The sequence below is a fragment of the Myotis daubentonii genome, chromosome 9 (assembly GCF_963259705.1).
Source record: "Myotis daubentonii chromosome 9, mMyoDau2.1, whole genome shotgun sequence".
Lineage (NCBI taxonomy): Eukaryota > Metazoa > Chordata > Mammalia > Chiroptera > Vespertilionidae > Myotis > Myotis daubentonii.
The window spans coordinates 47,564,419-47,589,407 of record NC_081848.1 but is presented as its reverse complement, the minus strand read 5'-3'; the positions used below and the strand labels follow the sequence as shown (position 1 = coordinate 47,589,407).

The 24,989-nt window shown below is 38.0% G+C and overlaps 3 protein-coding genes across 3 annotated transcripts; 2 read left to right on the top strand and 1 right to left on the bottom strand.

Annotated features, from left to right (window-relative positions):
- Positions 1 to 5,112: 5,112 nt before the first annotated feature.
- LOC132242203 (olfactory receptor 8U9-like) lies at positions 5,113 to 6,051 on the bottom strand. Its single transcript, XM_059711114.1, has one exon. The coding sequence runs from the start codon at positions 6,049 to 6,051 to the stop codon at positions 5,113 to 5,115; it is 939 nt and encodes a 312-aa protein (XP_059567097.1).
- An 8,358-nt stretch (positions 6,052 to 14,409) lies between these two features.
- LOC132241898 (olfactory receptor 5P3) lies at positions 14,410 to 15,344 on the top strand. Its single transcript, XM_059710854.1, is given in 2 exon segments — positions 14,410 to 15,322; positions 15,325 to 15,344. Coding segments are annotated over 2 exon segments (933 nt in total).
- Positions 15,345 to 22,804: 7,460 nt separating this feature from the next.
- LOC132241897 (olfactory receptor 5P76-like) lies at positions 22,805 to 23,755 on the top strand. The gene has a single exon (XM_059710853.1). It carries the CDS (start codon positions 22,805 to 22,807, stop codon positions 23,753 to 23,755), a length of 951 nt encoding a protein of 316 aa, XP_059566836.1.
- The last annotated feature ends 1,234 nt before the right edge of the window (positions 23,756 to 24,989 follow it).

Genomic DNA, 24,989 nt, shown 5'->3' with positions numbered 1-24,989 from the left:
GATTGTGATGATGATGATGATGACAACAATAATGATGTGGGTATGAGACAGAGGTGGAAAGCAAGATTGAGAGAGATGAAACCAAGATTCAGTTAACTTTTATTGAGGATTTACTGTATTTAATAGGCAATGCTACATTTTCCTGTAGCGTCCATCAGTACTTGAAAGATTTTACCTTTTCCTCAAAGAAATAAAGCCATAGCCAGAACCTCCACAGAGTCTGAGAAGTGACACATCAGCTTCTCCCCAAGACCTCTCCTCTGCACTCTTTCCTCCCCTGCTGCCCAGCCTTAGATCCTCATGTAAGAAGGAAACAGTCCAATAAATGTGACAGATGTTTTTAATATTTCTTTATAAAAATGTCTCACCCAATATTAGTAACAGTAGAGTTTTCTTTTAATTATTGCTCTATTATTACATTAACTTAAACACCCTATATAATAAAAGCATAGTATGCAAATTGTCCCCTCGGCTGGAGTTCTTCCAGGAGTTTGACCAGGGGGTGGGCAGCCCAGGAAAGGGAGGGAGGCCCTGGCCTGCGGCAGCAGGTGGCTGGGAAGGGAGGGAGTACCCGAATTTCGTGCACTGGGCCTCTAGTTAATTTATATTCTGCATTTGAAAGAATTCTAAGGAAAGCTAGTTGCTACTTTTGCTTAAGGCAGATGATAAGTAATAAACCATTCATGAGATCAGCTTTCAGATGAAACAGGAGATGATAGGGATGAGGAGAGTTAAAAATGATTCTTTTAGCTTGGCCGTGGCAGCTCAGTGGTTGAGTGTTGACCTATGAATCAGGAGGTCACGGTTTGATTCCCAGTTGGAGTACATGCCCAAGTTGTGGGCTTGATCCTCAATAGGGGGCATGCAGGAGGCAGCCAATCAATGATTCTATTTCATCATTGATGTTTCTTATCTCTCTCTCCCTCTCCCCTCCTCTCTGAAATCAATAATATATATATATATATATATATATATATATATATATATATATATACATATATATATATATATATATAATATTAAAGAACCATTTAAAAATGGTTCTTTTAAAGAGGAAAGACAATAAAGATGGAATATAAACCTTCTGTGAGAAACTCAGAGAGCTCTCCTTATGCTTGCCCAGGTCTCAGAAACCCGCTGTCCTGTAGGGTCCCTGGCTGAGGGTGAACCTGAGGTGGCCTGGACAGTGCTTGAGCCTGGCTGGCTCATTGTTCTAGCTCTGCTCCTTGGACCAAGTCCAGGTGGTCAGCAAACAGGATTGTCTGTAAGGGGGCCAGAAGCTGCAGGTTGGAGAACATTTTCTTTCAGATCACTGAATAAAACCTAGAAACTGTTAGGACGGTTACGCTTTTGCAATGGAGTAAGACAGAATTATTTACTTAAAATAAATGAAGATTATGCTTTCCTGTTTCAACTTTCCCTATCTTATCAGAGATGGAAGTTCTAGATATTTACAACATGTTTGTATTTTTAAAAATATATTTTATTGATTTTTTACAGAGAGGAGGGGAGAGGAATAGAGTTAGAAACATCGATGAGAGAGAAACATCGATCAGCTGCCTCCTGCACATCTCCCACTGGGGATGTGCCCGCAACCAAGGTACATGCCCTTGACCGGAATCAAACCTGGGACCTTTCAGTCCGCAGGCTGACGCTCTATCCACTGAGCCGAACTGGTTAGGGCTACAACATGTTTGTATTTTTAAGGCAAAAAAAGGAGAAGAGCTTGGAAGAACAGGCTAAATCCGTTACCTTCCCAGGAGCCTTAACTCCCCAACTTCTGACATCAGGGGCTCCCTACCTCTCTGGTGGATGCACCACTTAACTGGGAGCCACACTTAAGCAATTAATTCATCTTTTCCTATTCCACCTTGCTCTCCAACGAATGCTAGGATTATTCATCCAGGGCAGAGATGAAAATTCGGGGGCACACATTTGAGATTTAAAAATTCTCAAGATTCTGTAATACTTATATACATCAAATAATATGAAAGATAATGAGTAGATATTTGTCCTCTCGTGTTTCCTTTTCTATGATCAACACCATCAAAAATCCTTCTGGCATGTTCCCAAGCATGGCAAATCAAGAGTATTTAAGTAAGGAGAAATAAGACATTTAAATTTAGGCAGATTGAAAAATTCCGCATTTTACGTGCAAATGAGTATAAAATTATATATACATATGCACAGTTCGTGTTTATTAGATTATTTTAATGGAATTGTCTATATAGTGAATGTTGGCAAATAGCATTCATTTTTAGGATTATCTTTTACATTTTATTTAAATGTGGAGCAATTTTATTTTCACTTTCAATGAAATGTTAGGCTTTTAAAATCTGATAAAGGTAAAATTTTTGTTTTGGTGACATTTACTTATTCACAATATATTTGTTTATTTTGGGCTGAAAAACTAGTATAATTGTTATGAGTACTGACAGAAACAGTCTTACTTTACACATGAAGAAAGATGCATAATCATGTTGGTTTTTCTTCCGGCTTAAATATTGTCATTTTAATACTACATTTATGTATAGTGTGCCATACATTTTTAACAATGTAAGCAATTGATTGAGGAATTTTCTTACTTATTAAAGATGCAAACCTAGGAGATATATTTATAAGACTAAGGAGTCTCAATGGGAAAAGAAATAGGAAGTATTAGCCCCAAATTTAGCTGATGCAGACCCTTCCACATACCTTTCTTTGCTTTTTAGGTCTTTGGGAAATTTAGGATAACATGGACTTATATCCATCATAATCTATAAATATAATATTCTTAATTTTCTACTTTGCTTTACAGGAAATCAAGGAAGCACATAGAACAAAGTACATACATTCAACCACTGGGTGGGCATTATGGGGGAGTTCTTTTATTCTTGACGTTCTTTTATTCAGTTTTCTCTAAAAAGAACTTAAGAAATGATGAAATGTACTCTTCTTAGACCATAATTCATTTGTGAGAGGTATGTATTAAAATATGTGTTTTTTTTCCTCTTTCTAAGCTAAACTGACATGAAAATAGTTTGAAAAAAAATTTAAATAATGCTGTGTCTTTTTATTAAAGACAATTTCTCATCTAAGGGCCGGTACCTGCTCGCTTTCTTTATCTCAGTAGAGTAACGAACAGTTCCTTGCCTGTCATGGTCCATCGACAACTCCAGCTACTACCATCTTCCCAATCACATACCAACTTCCCAAATGCATCTCTTTCACTGGTCAGGTTGTGTTGTTGCCCTCATATGTCTTCCTGCCTTAAATATGTTAATCTCGTTGGGGAAGTGGGGGGGGGACTACTGGGAAGTCTTCCTGTTGTAACCCTAGTTACTTTCTTCTCCCTGATATTTCCCAACCACAGGGCCACTACTGGGCACCATGCCCACCTATCCATGGAATTAGGAATGAAAATAGAAGAGTTCAATTCGGTTCGGCCAGCAGTTATTGTGTGTCTGTTCTGTGTCAGGAGCTGTGGTAGGTCCTGGGGTGCAGAGTAGTAACCTGCTAAGTCTCAGGGAGCTCGGGATCTAATAATCGATCTCACATTATCCGTCAGCATTATCCTCCCCACTTTGCTTGCTCTGTTGTTGCTCTTGCCTATGCAAGCTCTTCTGCCTCCTGGGCTTGCTTCATACCTTTCCTCACTCTGTATTATTTTTCGCTTTAACCAAGCCCACACCCCATCCCCAAGAGTTTAGGGATGTAATTTTTGTAATTGAATTCTCCAGAAAGGTTTCTGAGCTAAATAAGAGAAGTTATAAATATTTAACTTTTTAAATTTTTCTAAACTTAGATCACAAGCAGCAGTAAAACAAAGATCCCATCAATTATTTGAAGTTTTAATCTGGGGGGAAAAGGAACCCTTTAGTTTCTTGATTAATATTGAACTTATTTGTAGTTGGCTAGTGATATATGTTGTTAGCCATTTAAAAAACAAGTGAAAATAGTAATCACACTTGAAAAAAGTTTTAGGGAAAAATCTAATGGTTTATGGCAATGTGTGTATCTTAAGAACTATTTTTAAAAAAAGTATTAGAATTGAGACTTAGAAAAACCATAGAGTGCTTATATTCTTACCTGAATAAAAAATTAAGAGATTTTTCTTTCACCTATCCCCACTAACAGCAAGAACATATATATAGCTATATCTCCAAGAAAGTTGTCATATCAGAGCTGAGAAAACAGAAATAAAGTACATGGAAAATGTTACAAAATGAAAGTATTTCTCTAAGTCACCCAAATTAAGGCAATAATTTCATTTCTCAGAGGCATGCACACTCTGCCTGGTTTCCTAAGAGGCTCTCAGCTCTTTCCCTTTCTAAGTTCATGTATGATGCTCTTCCTCTCTCTCACCCTCCCCCCTAAAAATCACCACAGCTGCACCTTCAGAGACTAGAAACACTAAACCCTGGCTGTTGGACTACTTTCAACATTTCTGCAAGTACCCTAAATCCTCTTTATCTCTTCTAATTAAACTTTCTTTTCTAAATAAACAATAAAAGAAACCCCAAATTTAACTGATTCATAGTTTTAAAATTCTTTCCTCCCTTTTTATTGCTGCAATATTATTTTTTCTATTGTCCATTTTAAGCAGGCAGCATTTCAACTACATTTAATAGTAAACTTTTTATGAAGCTTAACCAGCGTCTATAGCAATATATTATACAGAAATACATTTCTAAGACTAAGAAATGATTTGCTACTATATTGTCTGTTTTAAGCTGGAAAATGTTTCCAACAACATAGGTATTCATGTCTGGGTTTTGTACCCAGCTTCATTAATTTATACTTTTTACCTGGAAAGTTGCTTTTCCAAATCTTTTTAAGTTTAGAGCTCATATTATTAACTAACTTGTAGTGAGTCACTTCATTTTCAACATATGAAGGACACAGTTATTAAGAGTCTAGCTTGTAAATCCTGATTAGTCCATGATAACTGATTGAATTAAATATTGCTATGTCAAGCAAGTGACCTGGTACTTTTAGTCATTAAAAATACAAATTGGATTGACTGTTTGCTTCCTAATTGGATAGCAACTGGCCTGTTAAATTTCAATCAGACTGGTCATACCACATCAGTTTATCATACTTCCCCAATGCTACATTCTGCTAACTCACTCACTGTGACTCTTTGCCCTCTATCATCTTTTTCAGGGTGTCCTTTACTTCCGTGTTCCTCAGGCTATAGATCAGGGGGTTGAGCATGGGAATTACAAGACTGTAAAACACAGAGACCACTTTGTTGTACTCCCATGAATTCCTTGCTTTAGGCTGCTGCAGGTACATGAAAAACAACGTTCCATAGAAGATGATGACCACGGTGAGGTGTGAGGCACAGGTAGAAAATGCTTTGCATTTGCCTTTGGAAGATTGGATTTTTATGATGCAAGAGAGGATGCAAATGTAGGAGATGAGGACAGTCAGGAAAGACCCAGTGAGGTTCACTGCTGAGAAGATCAAGAGCTGCTTTTCTTTGTTGTGGGTATCTGAACAGGAGAGGGCAAGGAGAGGGGGGTCAGCACAGTAGAAATAATGGATGACATTGGAGTCACAGAAAGACAACTGGAAAGTCAGAACTGTCTGTATCATGGAGTTTAGGAAGCCATAGGTATAGACGCCTATCACCAACTCCTGGCAGACCTGCTGAGTCATAATGGCTGTGTAAATCAGGGGATTGCAGATAGCCATGTAGCGGTCATAGGCCATTGTGGCCAAGATGAAGCATTCGGTAGTGGCAAAAGCACTGGAGAAGTACAGCTGGGCAAAACAGCCCAAAAAGGAGATGGTTTTTTTCTTCACCAATAAATTTTTCAGCATCTTGGGTCCAATGGAAGATGAGTAACAAAGATCAATGAATGCCAGATGGCTGAGGAAATAGTACATGGGGGTGTGGAGCCTGGAATCCATCTTGATGAGCAGGATCATGCCAAGGTTTCCCACTAGGGTGATGAGATAAATTAAGAGAAACGCCACAAAGAGCGGAAGTTGAAGCTCAGGACGGTCTGTGAATCCCATGAGGACAAATTCTGTCAGTGTGGTACAATTGCCTCTGGCCATTTTGGTCTCTCTCTTGTTGGAAAAAGAAACAAATATGGCTTCAAAATGATTAAATACTTAACAAAAGCTTCTTACCTCTTTGTTCTAGAACCAGATGACAAAAATTGTGCTTCACACTCCCAATGGTTAAAGGCTGTCCTAAGCCAACGGGCTTCATTCTGATAAGACAGACTCAGGAAAGTCTGAGCTCATTCATTTTCTCTTTTGATGCAGATTGATAAATTGACCTTTAAGCAGGTTGCACAAAATTATACTCCCAATATTATTGTACAAGAATACTGATTTTGTCACAATAATATTGTGACCCTGTTTTATCATATTTTAAACCTTTGCCAACTGTGATGGTGAATATTGGTAACTCATGTCCTCTTGATTTGTATGTTTTAAAAAATTTATGAGTAGGGGGTTAGCATTTTGTCAAACAATTATTTACATATGTATTTCTTTTTCTATGTTTGGTCAGTTCAGTTCCTTTGTTAATTTTTTATGTTGTTGGTCTTTTAAGCACTTTATTTACCGAGCTCGTTGCTAAGAAAATCAGCCATTCGTTTGATCTATGCACTGAAAATTGTTTGCAATGTAACTGATGTTTGAGGAAGACAAGGCATTGAAGAACTGCAAGTATTTGGTGTGGTTAAGAACAGGCTCCCTAGGAGCAAGCCTGCCTTTGACACTGGGCAAGAATAACACACAGGGGCCTGCATATCATATGCTTAATATGCGAAAGTTAAAAATAAAGAAAACAAGTCAATAAAATATGTTCTATCCTCCCTCCTTAACAAATTTACCTTTATAATAACTTGGAAGAAAGAGTACTCGGGATTCTTGGAGTTCATGCTGGGATGAGGAGGTGAAGAGAACCTGTCTCCAGCCCACATGTGGCTGCAGATGTGTGGCAATGCCAGCCTGCATGTGCACACTCTGTTCAGCCCCTGCAAACAGCTATCCCTTGGCTACCCTCGAGGCCTAGGCGTGTGAACACCAGCAGTGTGGTTCTCCCTTACAAAGGTGACCTGAAAAAGTGACTCTTATAGACTCTGGGAGTAAGCAAGGGGCCATTTGGGCAAGGAATTTTAGGGTCCTGTTATCTGGGTTATGATCTAAAAGGAGGGAATAGAATGGACTCTGGGCCTGCACTTGTCCCATGGGGTGTGGTGCAGTAGAAAGAGAAAGTCTGAGTTAGGAGTGGAACAGGGGGGAAGGGTCTTGAATTTGGTTTGAAAGATAGTGGATGTTGTTAGGGTTGCCAAAGGAGGAACACACAAAGCCAAAAGGGGTAAAGAATTATGAATTCATTAGGTCATCAGGAAACCCAGATAGGCTGAGCTCCAAAATGGCGCCAGCACCCAAAGACAGGGAATCAGAGGTTTTTAAAGGACTCTAGGCGAGTTCTTTCTGGGTGAAGAATTCTCTGTGCAGTTCCGGATTCTGGGAAAGTCCAGAGGGAAGAGATAATGGTCTAAGCAAGTGGAATGTGGTCTAAGCAAGTGGAATGTCCATTGTGAAGTGGCCTAGAGGTCAGTTCCCAGGGGAGGGGGTATCAATTCAAATATTTGATCAGACCTAACAGATGTCTATCATACGGTCAGAGCTAGTCATACTGATTGGGAGTCATCAATAGGCAGAAAACCGTAAAAGCTGTGAAAATTAATGAGATCATTCAGGGAGAGAAAAATAAGTAACAGCAAGGTTTAGTTAAAGGACATATATTTGGGAAAAGTGTATCTTTAAGGGCTGGGGATGGGAGCAGCAGTCTTAGGTGCCCTAAGATGTTCAGATTAGCTCATATCAGGAAATTGTAAGCAACCTTAAATATGGACATTTATGACACTCCTGGCTTATGACAGATGAGACCTGTTTTGCTGTAGTCTTTTCTCTCTCAATAGTAGCTCAGAACAAGGACAAACTTGGAGATCTTCAGGCACGGAAACAATCTTACTCAGTAAAATGTTTCTTGTTCTGGACTCTGAATTCATTTCTAGAATTGGTAAAGTCTTCCTACTCCAAATATTTCTTGACTTACAATGACGTTACATCCTGATAAACCCATTGTAAATTTAAAATGTCGTTTAATACACCTAACTTACCAAACATCATAGCTTAGCCTAGCCTACCTTAAATGTGCTCAAACACTTAGTAACTGCCTTCCTCTTCTTACCAGAAGCAGGAGACACAGATGGGCATTTTGTAGACATGATGGGATGCAAAAACACAAAACACAGGACTCAACAAAAAGGTTGGCAACACAGCACACTGTAGAGCACCGGATGTTCCCCCTGTGATCACATGCCTGACTGGGAGCTGCAGCTCGCTGTCACTGCCCAGCATCACAAGAGAGTATCGTGCCACATATCACCAGAGCAAATTCAAAGTATGGCTTCTACTGAATGCATACTGCTTTCCCACCTCTGTAAAATCAAAAGATTGTAAATCAAATCATTGTAAGTCGGGGTTGTCTGTATAACTGTTCTCACCTCAAACTATGACTGGTCTGGTTTAGTAACTGAAATGGTTTAGTAACTGGAAGACCCCAAGAAGCCAGTGGGCAACCTAGCCTTACTCAACAGCTTTTGCACGATAAAATTTTTACTACGTTAGCTATAATGATATGGTGGCACAGTTGCCTCTGAAGTTTCTATGAGATGCAGTTAATGCTTTCGAGTGTCTAGATTTTAAAAACTTTCTATTAGCTAAATATTTATGTATCATTTATCCAAAAGAGATGTTTTTCTGCCTTTCCTTCAAGGGCAATTACGATTGAAGCTTTTTGATAACATCAGTGTTCAGTCTATTAGTTCTTAGAATATAACTAGACCTGATGACAAATTCCAGGAAAAACAAAATAATAAATCTCTAATAATAAATGTTTGACTTGCAATTTTCTACCTAAGAGAAAAAAATGGCCCTTTTAAAAAAATGAGTCTTGTGATTTAATTATTCTCAAACTTAATGATAATTAGTGATTTGAACACTTTGCCAAGATTCTATTTTACACTCATTATTTTATTTAATATATAGCTATCATTTTCCTCATTTTCTTAACGAGGAAATGGAGACATAGAAATATTCAGTTTTTCCAAATTCACAAAGCAGGTAAAGCAAATGAACCAGGATCTGAAAACAGGTAGGCTGACTCCAGAGCCCTCAGCTGAAACTATACCCACTCCCATTTATGACTCCTCAGTGCTAATTTATTGATTTTGTTTTTCCTCTTTTTTTTTTTTCTAATTTGAACTCCTATGAGAAAGGTTTAGGCATATTAGGGTGAGTTCAATACTGCTTTTTCTTAGTTCTTTTAAGCACTTTTAACCTTCATTGATGTTTAACTAATGTAGTCAACCTTTGACATTCAGAATGTTGTTTTGTGTTTTACTATTCATTGTTTGAACAATTCAGACAACTTTGCTGAATAACCTAGGAAATATTCTTAGCCCCTGGGAAGGGAGGGGCAATGAACAACTTTGAGAATCAGATGGAAGCTAAGTATCTGTTCCAAGGAAAGTTTCATTCATACAATATTTTGCATGCAATTTCAGAGGCTTCGTGAGTTTAGGTCCCTGCTATCCTTTCCTCAGACTAATACAATGACAAAACATTCCAGCTCTTCCAAGTGAGTCTCAACCAATCCTTCCCCATTTGCTTCTCTGAGAAGCAATGTCTTTAAGCCCTGTCCTCTTCCAGAACTGAAACTCCTCTCTTGGCTGCCCTGTAGTTTTTACCATGACAGCCTTAGAAGTGAATACACCTTACCGAGTACCTATCGGACAGCCAGGATTCCCAATGCCCAGGAAGCATCCACTTAGAGTATTTCCAGTCGGCTTCTTCATGTCTTGCTGGAAGGCTTGGTTTCTGTGTTCCACACCAACAAACCTGTAAGTATTTATAAAGCTCAAGTGTAATGAGTCTGCTATCTCTTGTTATTCCAGAGCTTCCTGGGTGCCAAGGGAATAGTTCATATTGAATTTCTGTGAGAGATTTTACATTTGATTTAAACCACCCTTGGGGATTGAAATCCCTGAGTTATCCTGGGGTAACTAATGATGACTCAGATTGTGATGCTTGGGTGCATGTTCTCAGGATGATTCCCAAGTCCTTCGATGCTTGGAGACATTCATCCTGCCCTTGGCAGGGCATTTGCAGTGAGTTGCCTTGAAGTGGTGGCTGGGGTGGGGGCCCAGTTAATGTTTTATGGGGAATTAGGTGAGGTTATGCAAAGATTGTATGATTAGGGCACACCTGCTACAGACACCAGAGAGGTGTTATTGGAAAGCCTCCCGAGTCAGAGGGATAGGGCTGTCCGCTTCTCAGTTATGTTCTCCTATGAATGAGTTCAAATGAGTGACTCTAGATAATTGTGTTGTGTTAAAGTGAATTTATTAAGAAAGTAAAGCATGCATATTTATTAAAGAAGCAAGGTAAGCAAATCTATCATCAGACATGAAGCATGGATTGGCTCTTAGCTAATCTGAAGAGCCAGTGCAGTGGGAGTTCAAGGGGTTATACACCCTTTTGTCTATTGGTTTTTAAAAAATTCCTCGGCTGAATAGCTTGGTACAGATTAACTCTCAGCGTCCTTCCTTTTACTTTGTTATAACTTTCCCAGAATTAAAGAGAAGCATATGGGGATTTTACCTTGACAAGCCCAGAGACTACTAGCTTCACTGTTTAAGCAGTGAAATAAAACTGCCCACCACCCCCCCCCCCCGCTTTTCCCTTTCTCAAAAATGGTTGACTTTTTTGTTCAGTGAGATAGGCTTTCAGCATTCCCTCTTCTCTCCACAGCCCCAACAGTCCCAGGTTGATTTATGTTACATATTCTCTGGTCAGAGACAAGTGTCCTTGGTTGGGGAAAATGATGGCTTTGTTATTTACAAACTAGCTGCAAGCTCCCCAAACTGTTTGGCTGTGTTTAACTTTCTTGTCTCAGTTTCCCTACTCTTCTTGCTTAATAATTTTCCTAGCTTTTCACTAACCTGTAACACACCTATGGGATATTTTTGCTTGCAAAGAAAAGATGGCCATGACTAGCATATTTATCACAACAGATAGTGTAAGAGGAAAGCAGTCTTCCTATCTCCTATTAGCATTTTCCCTACTGTTATATATTTCCAATTGAATTAAAGAATAAAATCAGCCGTAACTGGTTTGGCTCAGTGAATAGAGCATTGGCCTGCAGACTGAAGGGTCCTGGGTTCGATTCCAGTCAAGGGCATGTACCGTGGTTGTGGGCACATCCCCAGTAGGGGGTGTGCAGGAGGCAGCTGATCGATGTTTTTCTCTCATCAATGTTTCTAACTCTCTGTCCCTCTCCCTTCCCCTCTGTAAAAAGTCAATAAAATATATTAAAAAAAGAATAAAATCATATTCAAAACCAGGTCAGCGACTAAATGTTCTAATGGTCCCATACGCCTCCTTACTTTCACTCTCCTGTCCACATCCCCTCAAGATTGAAATTGGGGCCATCAGTACCACCTGATATATCCAGGTCAGTTTTTCTATGCATCGGGTCTTTCCTCATGGCCACTAGGGAAAGACTGGTTCTCGAGGTCATTAATTACCGTGATGTAGCACCACCCATAAAGCATTGCTGCAAAGAACACTACTCTCAACCTCAGCATTCAAAGCAAGGCAGAGCTAAGGTGAGAGCATTCTCCAATTAGGAAGTGCATTTTCTCTCTCTCAGCAATTCCCAAGTTCTGTAATTCACACCAAAGAGGAAGACACTGGAACAGAAGTGTGGTTCAGATCTGTAGGCAGTTCTTATGGCAACTTCCTAGTCAAGTTTGCCTTTTAAGTAACTTGTAGCATGTAAATCTGTGACTTTTCATTCTGGTTAGAGAGGAGAATTTCTAGGCTCTATTTGGTATAGAGGGAAATGTAAGTTTGATATTAAAATATGGAGCACTGCTGACTTCTTCATACTAAAGTTAAAGCATCATAAGATAAAAAAAGATGAATGAGCAACAAGATAGTAAGATGTTGACTGCAGGTGTGTCCTCCTCTCACACAGACATCTAAAGAGCTCGTGGAACATTCATTGCTAGACTGAACACTCATGACCTTTTCTTTCCTGCTCTTTTTAATAGAAGTTTATGTGAAAAAATGTACTTTAATGACCAACTGCATACCTATAACTATAGAATTCATTAACTAATTCATGTTTCAAAGCTATTGTGACATGCCACCCTTTATTATAATTGTTCGGGACATTTTAACTTATTCATAAGCAAATGTAGTTGACTATGAGGATCTTTTTGTTTCATATTTACTCATGCCCACTTTGAAATTTTAAATTCCTGTTTTGCCCATGCTTTATATTGTTTTTGTACTTGTCATTGTACTATTATTATTTGTTTGCATACTCCTCCACCAAGTACTTAATTTGTAAATGCACAAGCTTAAGACATATTTTGTATGTAACTTGAAAACAAAAATAGAAATACAAATCTTAATTGTTATAGAACTTAATATAATGTTATAAATTTGTTGAACGTTAAAAGATGAAAAAGATATAGCATATAAACTTTAATTGAAAGATAGCAAGAGTAGCTATATTAATGTCAAATAAGGTAGTCTTCAGTGCAAAGAAAATTACTGGAGACAGAGAGAGATATAACAATTAAAAAATTCATGAAATGCTATTGTACTATAGTTTTGCAAGATGCTAGCATTTGGAGAAATTTAGTAAAGGGTATATGGGATTTTTGTAATTTTCTTACAACTGTACATGAATCTATACTTATCTCAAAATAAAACATCTAGTTAAAAATATAGGTGGCATCATCTAGAAATGTATGAAAAACATAGGCATTTATTTTTTTCCCTGAAGAATTTCTATCTGGTATATTATGTTTATTCTTGTGAGTCCCAAAATAGTTAGAAAGATTTAGCAATCCATCAAAAGTTTTCTTGCACACTCAAAAGAATGTTTAGCTGTTCTTTCTTCTCTATTTTGATGGGTTTTTAGTCGAATGTTCACAAACAAGTAATGTACTCAAGGGGCTATGTCCCAAAAGACCGCAAATCTCATAAATATAGCCTTGCTCTATAATGACAATTCTTTGGCAATTGTCCTTATTGTTGAGGTACCAACATCTGCAGGTAATAATTTCTTTTTATATTGATAAGAGAAATTTTTTTAAAATTTTTGCATTAGAAGTTAAGGTTTGGTTATTCTAAATCATTTGTTGAGCATTCACTTATCTCTGTGAGCTGGGCTTGCTGTTATCAACTACATTATCTTATTTGACACAAGAATCCTACCAGCTATAGATATACATATATATATATTTAACAAATAAAGTAATGAAGGGATGCAGATTGTCTAAGATTCCACAGAGTCCCTGGCAAAGCTGGAATTTGACTCTAGGCCTGTATGGCTCCAAAGCTCATGGCATTTGCACAATCCTTTGCTTCCATGCCATAATGGCATTCGTGAATGACTGAATTTGTGTCATTCACATCTATTTTCTTTAAAATTGTAAGATTTCATTTTGTTTTGGGTCCATAGTTAGTTAATAAAGTTCCATGTCTGTTTATGTTTGCTAAGTTAAAACAATTCATTTTATTCCTTGCTTATATCAATAAATAAATACAATATCGTTTAATATGAGGTATTGAATATGAAAGCATATTTCATATTCAAATTTACACTAGTGTGTCTATGTTTCTGTAATTTTTATTATATAATAACTGTAAAATAAGTGTACAATTATAATATTTTCTTCTAATATCCACTTACAGACAGTCCTTGGGTTACGTCGGACTCGACATATATCATTTCGTGGTTACGTCACCATCTCCCATCTACACTAATAAAAGAGAAATATGCAAATCAGTGTCACCCCGCTACACCCACCAACCAATCAGAGTGACTATGCAAATTAACCCAACAAAGATGGCGGTTACTTTGCATACGCAGGCTTGGAGCAAAGACTGACGACTGATGAGGCTTGGCTTCTCTGCTCCAGCCAGACCAAAGGCCTGGGTCTTGGGTGCCAGAGGAAAACTGGTGCCGGCAACCAGGGGAAGGAAGGCCTATTGTGCAAATCTTCGTGCAACGGGCTTCCAGTTTATTTATATAAAAAAAAAGTTCTGTCATTTCAACGTATGTACATATGTGCTTTATGTTTTTTATTATTTATTTACCACAGGTAAAGGTCAGAAATTGTTATCTTTATTTTAATTTCTTTTTACTGTTTCACTTCATTACTGCTGTGTATGAGCTCCATGTGAGTGATGTAGGTGCTTATGTAGGTGAGTTCCGACTTACGGCGAAAATCTTTACATCGCTCTGTAGGAACAGATCTCCGACGTAACCCGAGGACTTGCTTTCAGTGGGCACCATTTCCAGCGTAGATGGGGACTAAAAACTATACAACTGTGACAGAGTTCATTATTTTGGGGTTAACAGAGGATACTACCATTTGTGTCATTTTATTTATTGTGTTTCTAGGAATCTACATTGTCACCTTAATGGGCAATGTCAGCATAATCATGATAATCAGAAGCAGCCCACAACTTCATGCCCCAATGTATCTTTTCCTCTGCCATTTGGCCTTTGTAGACATTGGTTACTCCTCATCAGTCACACCTGTTATGCTCATGGACTTCCTCAGGGAAGAAACCTCTATCTGTGTTGCTGGTTGTATAGCCCAACTCTGTTCTACAGTCACATTTGGGATAGCTGAGTGCTTTCTGCTGGCTGTCAAGGCCTATGACCACTATGTGGCCATCTGCTCTCCACTGCTCTACTCCATCCACATGTCCCTCAGAATCTGTATTTTCTTAGTAGGGATTTGCGACCTAGGCGGATATGTGAATGCTTGGACATTTACTGGCTGTTTATTAAGTCTATCATTCTGTGGACCAAATAAAATCAATCACTTTTTCTGTGACTATTCACCACTTCTGAAGCTTTCCTCTTCTCATGATTTTACTTCTGAAATAATTCCAGCCATTTCTTCCAGCTCCATCATTGTGGTCACTGTGTTTATCATTGTTCTGTCTTATGTCTATATCCTTTTTTCAATCCTGAAGATCCACTCCATCAAGCGGAGCCACCAAGCCTTCTCCACCTGCACCTCCCACCTCACAGCAGTCACTCTCTTCTATGGGACCATTGCATTCATTTATGTGATGCCCAAGTCCAGCTACTCAACTGAACAAAACAAAGTGGTGTCTGTGTTCTACACGGTGGTGATCCCGATGTTGAACCCCCTTATCTACAGTCTGAGAAACAAGGAGGTTAAAGAGGCCATGAGAAAATTGGTAGAACATATTGGTGGTACTAAAGTAGTCTGATTTAAATAATACACACTGTATAATGAAGACCTCTTTTGCAGATGAATGGATAATGTACTAAGTTTCATAGTATTCTAGACTCATAAATTTCATTGTGTTATTCTGAAGAAAATTTTCAAAGTAAAGAATAAATGTGCATTCACAAAGACCAGAGCATCCAGAAAAAAATAATTGTTTTATCTTTACTTCACCCACCATTTGTGGCATCTACAATTATAAATATTTTCAAATAAGTTTTATGCTCTTTGAATGCAGTCTTTGGAATTAACAGCTGGAAGCATCTGGAACTCCTTGAAAGAATCGTGTTGCCACCCAAGATCTCATCACCTGAAAGAGATGGTGTCCATGCTATACAGATAGTGTAAGGATTGAAATCAGTGATTCTGGTAGTTATAAAGCTTCTGGTGCCCTGTGACATGAGTGTGACCAGCAGGATTCCTCCCACAGTACCTCTGCCAGTGAGCCTCTTCAAGCCAACTCAGAAGATACCTGAAAGCTCTATTTAGCTACTAGTTCTTTCTTTTCAGGAATCTATTTGACAAAATACATTAAGGAGTCCCCAAAAGAAACTCTACTGGGGGCTAATTTGTATGACGTGGCTCCTTTCTAGATGAAGAAGGAAGGTTACTTTTTTAAAAAACTTTATTTATTTATTTATTTATTTATTTATTTATTTATTTATTTAATTGTCTAACGTTTTACATATGTCTCCTTTTTCCCCAAGTGACCTCCCTTCCCATCCCCCAGCCATTCCCACCCTGGGCAAGCCCCCACCACCCCAGTGTCTGTGTCCATTGGTTATGCTGATATACATGCATACAAGTCCTTTGGTTGCTCTCTAACCACACCTCCCCTACCATTTGTCTCTAGATCGATCATTACCATTTGCAACAACATAGATGGAACTGGAGAGCATTATACTAAGCAAAATAAGCCAGTCAGAGAAAGATAAATGTCACATGATCTCACTCATGTGGGATATAATGATCAACATAATTTGATGAACAAGACTAGGAAGGTTATTTTTTTAAAGGTTGTTTCAATCTTGTCAAATGTATGCTTCTTTTAAAAATTGTATTAAATTTATTGGGGTGACATTGGTTAATAAGATGATATAAGTGTACTATAATACATCATCTATACATTGCATTGTGTGTTCATCACCCAAAGTAAAGTCTCCTTCTGTCACCATATATTCTGGCCCCTTTTACTCTCTTCTACCTCCCCTCATCTTCCTTCCCCCTTGGTAACCACCATACTGTTATCTGTGTCGATGAGTTTTTTATTTGTTCATTTGTTGCTTTTTGTTTTATATCCCACATATGAGTAAAATCATATGGTTCTTTTTTTTTTCCCATCTGAAAAGTTCTATTGGGACGGTATCCACAAACTACCTAAAAGATGGGGGAAATGTGTAGCTAGCGATGGACATTACTTTAAATAAAGCACTTTTGATGTTTCACTTGAAATTATCGTGTTTTCTTCCATTACAAAATTGCTTGTGAACTAAGCAGGCTGCTGGTAGCTTCCCAGAAGGCCTTAGGTTTCAGAGAAGGAAAGGTGTGTCAAAATGGAGATTTTAGGGTTAGTAGTGAATGTGGGATCCTGACAATATGAGTCAGAATCACCTAGCACAAGTAAGAACTCTTCAGTATCAGGTCTTCCATCTGAAAAATGAAAATAATAAAAGTACCAACAACATAAAATTGTATTGAGGATTAAACATGTACAAAATGTTGAGTATGGTTTTTGGCAAAAAATTAGCTCCAAATGAATGTTGGTTTTGATTATTTTGTTGGTGGTTAATCCCAGCCCCTCAAAAGTGGATTGAGATAGGAGAATCTAAAATCAACAAAATGAAAATAGATAACATACTGAAAAGGAGAAGATACTTGCAAATGACATATCCAATAAGGGGTTAACATCCAAAAATATAACAACTAATACAACTCACTATAAAAAAAACTCAATACAATAAAAAATGGGCAGAGAACCTGAATAGATTTCTACAAAGAAGACATAAAGATTGTCTACAGATATATAAAAAGATGCTCAACATCACTAATCATCAAGGAAATGCAAACCACAATGAGATATCACCTGTCAGAATGGCTACTATCAATAATCAACTAATAACAAGTGTTGGCAAGGATGTAGAGAAAAGGAACCCCTGTGTATTGTTGGTGGGATTGGAAATTGGTTCAGCCACTATGAAAAACAGTATGGAGGTTTCTAAATAAATTAAAAATAAAACTACCACATGACCTGGCAATTCCACTCCTGGGTATTTATCTGAAGAAAATGAAAACAATAATTGAAAAGATATATGCACCCCTATGTTCACTGCAGAATTATTTGCAATAGCCAAGATATGGAAGTTAGCTAGGTGCTATCGATAGATGAGTGGATAAAGATGTGGTTAATATATACAATGGAATATTTCTCAGCCATATAAAAGAATAAACTCTTGCCATTTGAGACAACATGGATGGATCTAAAGGGTATTATGTTAAGTGAAATGAGTCAGAGAAAGACAAATGCCATATGATTCCACTTATATGTGGAATCTAAAAAAAACCCAAACAGAAACAGACTCATAGAAACAGAGAACAGATTGGTAGCTGCTGGGGTTGGAGAAGGATGGATGTAAAAGGTGAAGGGGACTAAGAAGTGCAAACTTCCAGTTATAAAAATAAGACACGTGAATCTAATGTTAAGCACAGGGAATATAGTCAATAATATACTTTGTATGGTGACAAATGATTACTAGATTTATCATTCTGATCACATCATAAGGTAAATAAATGTTGAATAACTATGTTGTACCCCTGAAACTAATATAATATTGTAGACCAACTATCTATATATATAAAAGCCTAAGTGACCGTTATGACTGAATGACTGAACAACCAGTTGACCAGTCACTATGATGTGCACTGACTACCAGGGGGAAGACACTCAATGCAGGAGCTGCCCCCTGGTGGTCAGTGCACTTCCACAGCCAACTTCCCATGGCCAGCCAACCTCCCCTGGTCCCTCCCCCTGGCTGGCCAACCTCCCGTGGTACTATCCCCCAGCTGGACAACCTCCTGCCATCCCTTCTCTTCCCACCCCCTATGCACAAATTTGTGCACTGGGCCTCTAGTGTAAATAATTTCCTCTCAGAATCAGAGACTGTTCTGTACCCTGTATTGATGATGCAAAAATCCATTGACATTCTGCTTCTTATTCTTTTGTAAGTAATCTTTCTTTTTACTCTGGGAACTTTTAGGATTTTCTTTTGATCTAAGAGAGAAGAGAAAAAGTCAGCAAGAAAGTATAGTGGATAGGAAACATAAAGGCAAATGATCTGACCTGATTGTATGAATGGATTAAATTCCTCTATCAATTTACAGAAAAAACTCTATTTTTAAAAAAAATCAAATCATATATATTAAATGAACTAAAAAATGTCTGGAGGCTATGCTAAAAATAATAAATAAATATTTACTCAAGGGTCTTAGAGTTTACAGACTAGGAACATAACTAAGCAGAAACCAAGAAGTGTCCCAAAGAAGAAAGCAAAGTTAAAAGTTTAGCAGTAATGTTATTACACAGCAATAAATAAATAATAGATGCCAGGAGGCTAATAATCACTCCCATGAGGGAGAGGATGATGGAATTGATGGTGTGTGACTTCCAAGGCTAGGTCATAAAAGACAATGTAGCTTTCCTTGGCCACGAAAATATTTGCTCTGGAAGCCTTCAGCCACTATGTAGGTATCTGGCTATCTTAAGCTTGACATGTTGTGAGTAGTCTAAACTAGCTCAAGTTGGGTGAAAAGGGCCTGGGACTATAAGAAAAAAGAGAAATGCCCAGTTGGTCCTCAATTGTACCAGGACCCTCCTGATTCAGCTCCAGCATCTATCTGACTACAACACAGACAGTGAGCCAAAGTGTACACAGCCAAGTCTGTCCTGAGTTCCTGACCAACAGAAACTGAGAGAGATAGTGGGGTTTTTTAAGTTCAGGGTGTCTTACAGTCGACATGACAGAGTATGTAAGTGCCCTGCTTGCCTCCTTTCACAACCACACCAAAATTACAACTAATTATAGGACAATCCCAGAGAACCACCTGAAGACTAGCTAAACAGAACTCCTATAACTAAGGAAGTAAAGAATAAGCCACATGGAGACTGATAGGAGGTTCGAAGACATGAAACAGTTTGTTCCCACACTCATGTTTGGCCATTAAGAATGAGGAGTGAGCCCAGCCAGGTGACTCAGTTGATTGGAGTGTGGCCCCGTGCACCAAAGAGATGTTGCAGATTTGATTCCCAGTCAGGGCCAGTCAGTGATTCTCATCATTGATGTTTCTCTCTCCCTTCCTCTCTGAAATCAATAAAAATATATATTTTTTAAAAAGAAACAAATAAAAGAAAGCACCATGGAAAGTTCTTTCACAGAAGAATCCTAACAAGGAACTGTTATGTTGTATAAACTTTCCCAGAAGATAAGAAAAGATACAAAGCTTCTCAACTCATTCTTTGAGACTATAACTCTCATATTAAAACCAGACAAGGATATAGCTTAAGATAAAGAAAATAAAACTCTAAGCTAATGTCACTCCTGAACCTACCTGTGAAAGTTCTAAGTATAATATTAACAAATTGAATATAACAATATATCCTATATAATAAAAGGCTAATACGCAAATTGTCCCCTCAGGAGTTAGACAGATTGGGAGTTTGACTGCTCACTATGACTTATGCTGACCACCAGGGGGCAGCACAGAACAAAGGAAGGCCCTGGCCGGTGACCAGTAACCAGGGGAAGGAAGGCCCCAATCAGCCCTGATCGCTAGCCAGGCCTTGGGACCATACCAATGCATGAATTTTGTGCACTGGGCCTCTAGTACTTTAATAAAAAGTTTATAAAATTAAAGAAATAAAATTAAGATTAACAAGAGAACTAGGTAAAACTGAATCTTAGGGTTGAAGATACCTGCTTTCCACCACCATGCACCTACACCATAAGGCACTATCTCAGGAGGCAGCATTTGAGGTTATTGACAGTGAGAGATTATTTTTTACCAGGAAGTCATCCAAATCTTTTTTCTTTAATGTTCTATACAACTTTCAAAGCTTCCATTTTCTTACATCTGATATTATAATTCATGTATATGTCTTAAAAATTTTTGTTACTTAAAATTCAATTTTATATCAAGTTCCATCTCATATTTCCCTAAAGTACTGACATATCTTACAGATATAAATACAAAATACTCAGCAATAAATACATATGAATGGATAAAGCTGTTATATTTTTATATATGAAATTTAATACTAAGTATTTCTTAATTTAAAATATCAAAGTTAATTTGGAACCAATATTTATGTAGACAATTTATTATATTATATTCTAATAATTACTAAATAAAGGTGAATACCAGCATAGAAGAATAACAATAAATTGACCACCTGAGAATTTACAGAAACTTGAAAGATTAGTTGTATATTGGTGTGTGAATTGTATTGCTCAATTAGCCACTACGGAACATAATGATGCTACCATAATGCTTTTGAATTCTCATTTGAAGCTCTAGAATCATCAGAGATTTGTCCCCAAAGGAAACAAAACTAAAAGATCACTATATAACCACAATAACTCTAATCTGTTATTGAAAGATGAATGACTTCTTATTCCGAGGTAAGATTTCGACTTTTGTTAATGAAGCTGTTGTAGTGATTTTCATTTACTATTTGAAACCACTTACTCCCTAACATTATATGTGTACTCACAAGTCATAGTTGGGAAACAGGGCAGATGTAATTAAGCAAGTAGCCAGTAAGCAATTGGATGAACTGCTATTTAGTTCATATGTAAACAGGCATAATCTAAGCTATAAGGATTCCTGTTTATCTACCCCTAAGAGAGAAAATCATATGGTCTTTCCACACTATCCAAGCTCAGCACTCTCTAGTAATGCTAATTAATTCACTCTCATTGAGCTATTCTCAACATTTATTGAAATGAAACACATTTAAGATTTAAAAATGTAAAGATATTGTAGATCTCTTTGCAGAAAGATTGACTTTGTTTATGGCTCTAAATGCTTTAGCTTCAAGGCAATAACACCGTAGACAAACTTCAGGATATAAATTCAGAAAATCTGGAGGTGAGGGTCAGCCTGGCCACACGCTGGGTGATCCCTTTTCAGCTCTTAGGCTGCACTGTATTCAGCTACATATTATCCTATATAATAAAATGGTAATATGCAAATTGACCCTAAAGGCTGAACAACTGGTCACTATGATGCACACTGACCACCAGGGGGCAAGCGCTCAAAGCAGTAGCTGCCCCTTGGTGATCAGTATGCTCCCATAGGGGGAGCACTGCTAAGCCACAAGCCTGGCTAACAGCTGCAAGCACAGCAGTGGCGGTGGGAGCCTCTCCCGCCTCCTCGGCAGTTGGACATCCCCTGAGGGGTCCTGGACTGCGAGAGGGCGCAGGCCAGGCCGAGGGAACCCCCTGAGTGCACGAATTTTCGTGCACCAGGCCTCTAGTGTTGATAATAATATCATTTTATTTTACAAAACTTTAATTAGAAAACATTGTTAAAGTAGGAACTATATTATATATTTTAATTATCTTCTGAAGATGAATCATGTTTTTGCATAGTGATTACATTAATATTTCAACTTATTTGATAAAACAGTAATATTCTGAACTGTAAATATTAAAAAATATCCAGTACATTTACAATAGATGATCTCACTCATAACCCTAATTTGAAATTCTTATCTGAATTAGTATCAGGAATAATTGTATTTCTCCTTTGAAAACACTGATTTTATTTAACTGACAGATATTGTGAAATAGATAAATAAGTATGTGCCTGTTTTATTCCTAACGGCTAGAAGGCTTAAAGGACAACCTATTGTCCACTCATTGCCAGATGCACTGATTTCATGTTAAGTATTATGTAACTGCATTTGTTATTTAAATTCGTTTGTTAAATAACACTAAAGGAATGGGGCAGTTAAGACTTCCTGAGTTTCATGTTCTAAATTCATGACTTGCTACATAACCTCTTTCAGACCTAGGTTACTCTTCTATAAAACAATTAGTATTAATATTTTATGGGCAATCAATTAAACTGTATATATGTATACATTTACATGATTTTAGCCCTACACTTATCATTTAGTAAGCATATAGTAAATATTAGAGTATAGTATATGGATATGTAAATATGCATATGTACATATGACACTGTCTGAAGAAACATTTCTGGGGTTTCTGCTAAATAATTTTTAAAACCAGAAATATTCATAATTGCATGTAAATATGCACTGATACTTAAATATATTTATTACTTCCCATATGTATTAATGAAAATGAAATCATTAAATGTATATCTTCTTTAACGTAATATTTCAGGTTCATTGGTAGCAGCTACATTATCATATGGATTCCCTGAGGGATGACAACTACACAGCAGTGACAGGCTTCATTCTACTGGGCTTAACTGATGACCCAACCCTTAAAGTCATCCTCTTCATGATCATCCTGTGTATCTATCTGGTGACCATATCTGGCAACCTCAGCACAATCATTCTTATTAAAATCTCTTCTCAGCTCCATCATCCTATGTATTTTTTTCTGAGCCACCTGGCTTTTGCTGACATATGCTTTTCAACTTCTGTCACACCCAATATGCTTGTAAATTTCCTGGTGGAGAGAAATCCCATTTCCTATCATGGATGTGTCACACAGCTTAGTTCAACTGCTGTCTTTGGGGCAGTCGAGTGCTTCCTTCTGGCTATCATGGCATATGATCGCTTTGTGGCAATTTACAAACCACTGATTTATTCAACGAAAATGTCCACACAAGTCTGTGTCCAGTTCCTCATAGTGGCTTACGTGGGTAGTTTTCTCAATGCTTCCTCCTTTACTGTTTGCTACTATTTTTTATTCTTCTGTGGACCAAATCGAGTCAATCATTTTTTCTGTGATTTTGCTCCGTTAGTTGAACTCTCCTGTTCTGAGAACAGTATCCCTGTAGTTGTCCCCTCATTTACAGCTGGCTCCATCATTTTGTTCACTGTGTTTGTCATAATTGTTTCCTACATGTACATCTTCATCACCATCCTGAAGATGCACTCCAATGAGGGGCGCCGCAAGGCCTTTTCCACTTGCACCGCCCACCTCACAGCAGTAAGTCTGTACTTTGGGACCATCATATTCATTTATGTGTTGCCCAAGTCCAGCTACTCAACTGATCAGAACAAAGTGGTGTCCGTGTTCTATATGGTGGTGATCCCCATGCTGAACCCCATCATCTATAGCCTCAGAAACAGTGAGATTAAGGGAGCTCTGAAGAGAATGCTTGGTAGAAAAATATTTCATAGGATTTGATGTAATAATAAAAATAAATAAATGAAAGGAAATTGAGTGTCTGCGGTCTAAATATATTTGTCCATTTGTTATTAGCCAGTATAGAGTATTTTAGATAAGGTAGAGGGTTGATCTGATATCATACTATAAAGTCGAGGTCTATACTGAGTTACCTTTAATAACATTAAATTTATTATTAGAAACACATATTGGCTCATATGAAAAACTCTTAATCTGTGTGTAGGGAGTGGCTATAGGGTCAAGCCTCTGATTGACCTGTGGCAGGGCCACAAACAAGTCCCAGCTTGGAGGGCAGAGCCCTCTTAGCATAATTAAGCTTGACCTTATAGCCCTCCCTAGTTCCTTCCTAGGTAGCTAATGGGCTGTGGGAGGTGTAACAAGTGCTGCCAAAACAAGGTGAAACGCACAAGAACATTGTAAACATGTTGACCACTTCCCGTGTTTTGTTTTGTGTGTTCTGACTATAAAATAAAAGCCTCAGTTTGCAGGCCGGGTCTTTCTGTGTCCTCATCCAGGCATGGGAGATCTACTGAGCCCCAGCTGTATTCTCTTGCTTGTCTTCTTTAATCTTTCACCGCCCCTCCTCAGGTTCACCCTTGCCCATGCCGGCATGGCACATGTGGCACCCAACGTGGGGCCTGAATATGGGAGAACTACAATTGCAAGGTGAAAGGATGCTCCAGCGAAGCATGTGCAGATAGCAAAAAGTAAGGTAAAGAGCGCAGTTTAGTAATAGCTAGGTGTAAAACATAAGAAATTCAGGATCTCAGGAAAGGGATCTCTAAAACAATGTTCAAAAAAGCGTAGTCAAATTCCTAAATTTCTTAAGGTGTCAAAAGGTACTCTCTTAGGTCAGGCTTAAGGAAAACGAGTGCCCTTGTCATCTTTAACTATGTGGGCTCTTGTTTGAACTGCATTATGCCCACTTCATATTGAGGATCAAAAGTCTGTAACACCTAAGGGCCCGGATCCTCCACCTCTAGTGTGGGAAGGCTCAACAGCTAGAGAAAATGGGGCTAACAGTCATCTTACAAAAGGACTCTTTAATGCTTTGTCTGAAAATTACCATATGACACCTTGGGACAGGCAGATTTTAGCAAAAATAATTTTAGACGCCAGTCAATGCTATGGAGAGCAGAATAGGATAAGATCTATGAACAACAGGCTGAGCTCTAGGCTGCATTCTGGCTGTAAGTCCCAGGCAATATAAAAAATATCTGAATGATCCATGAAA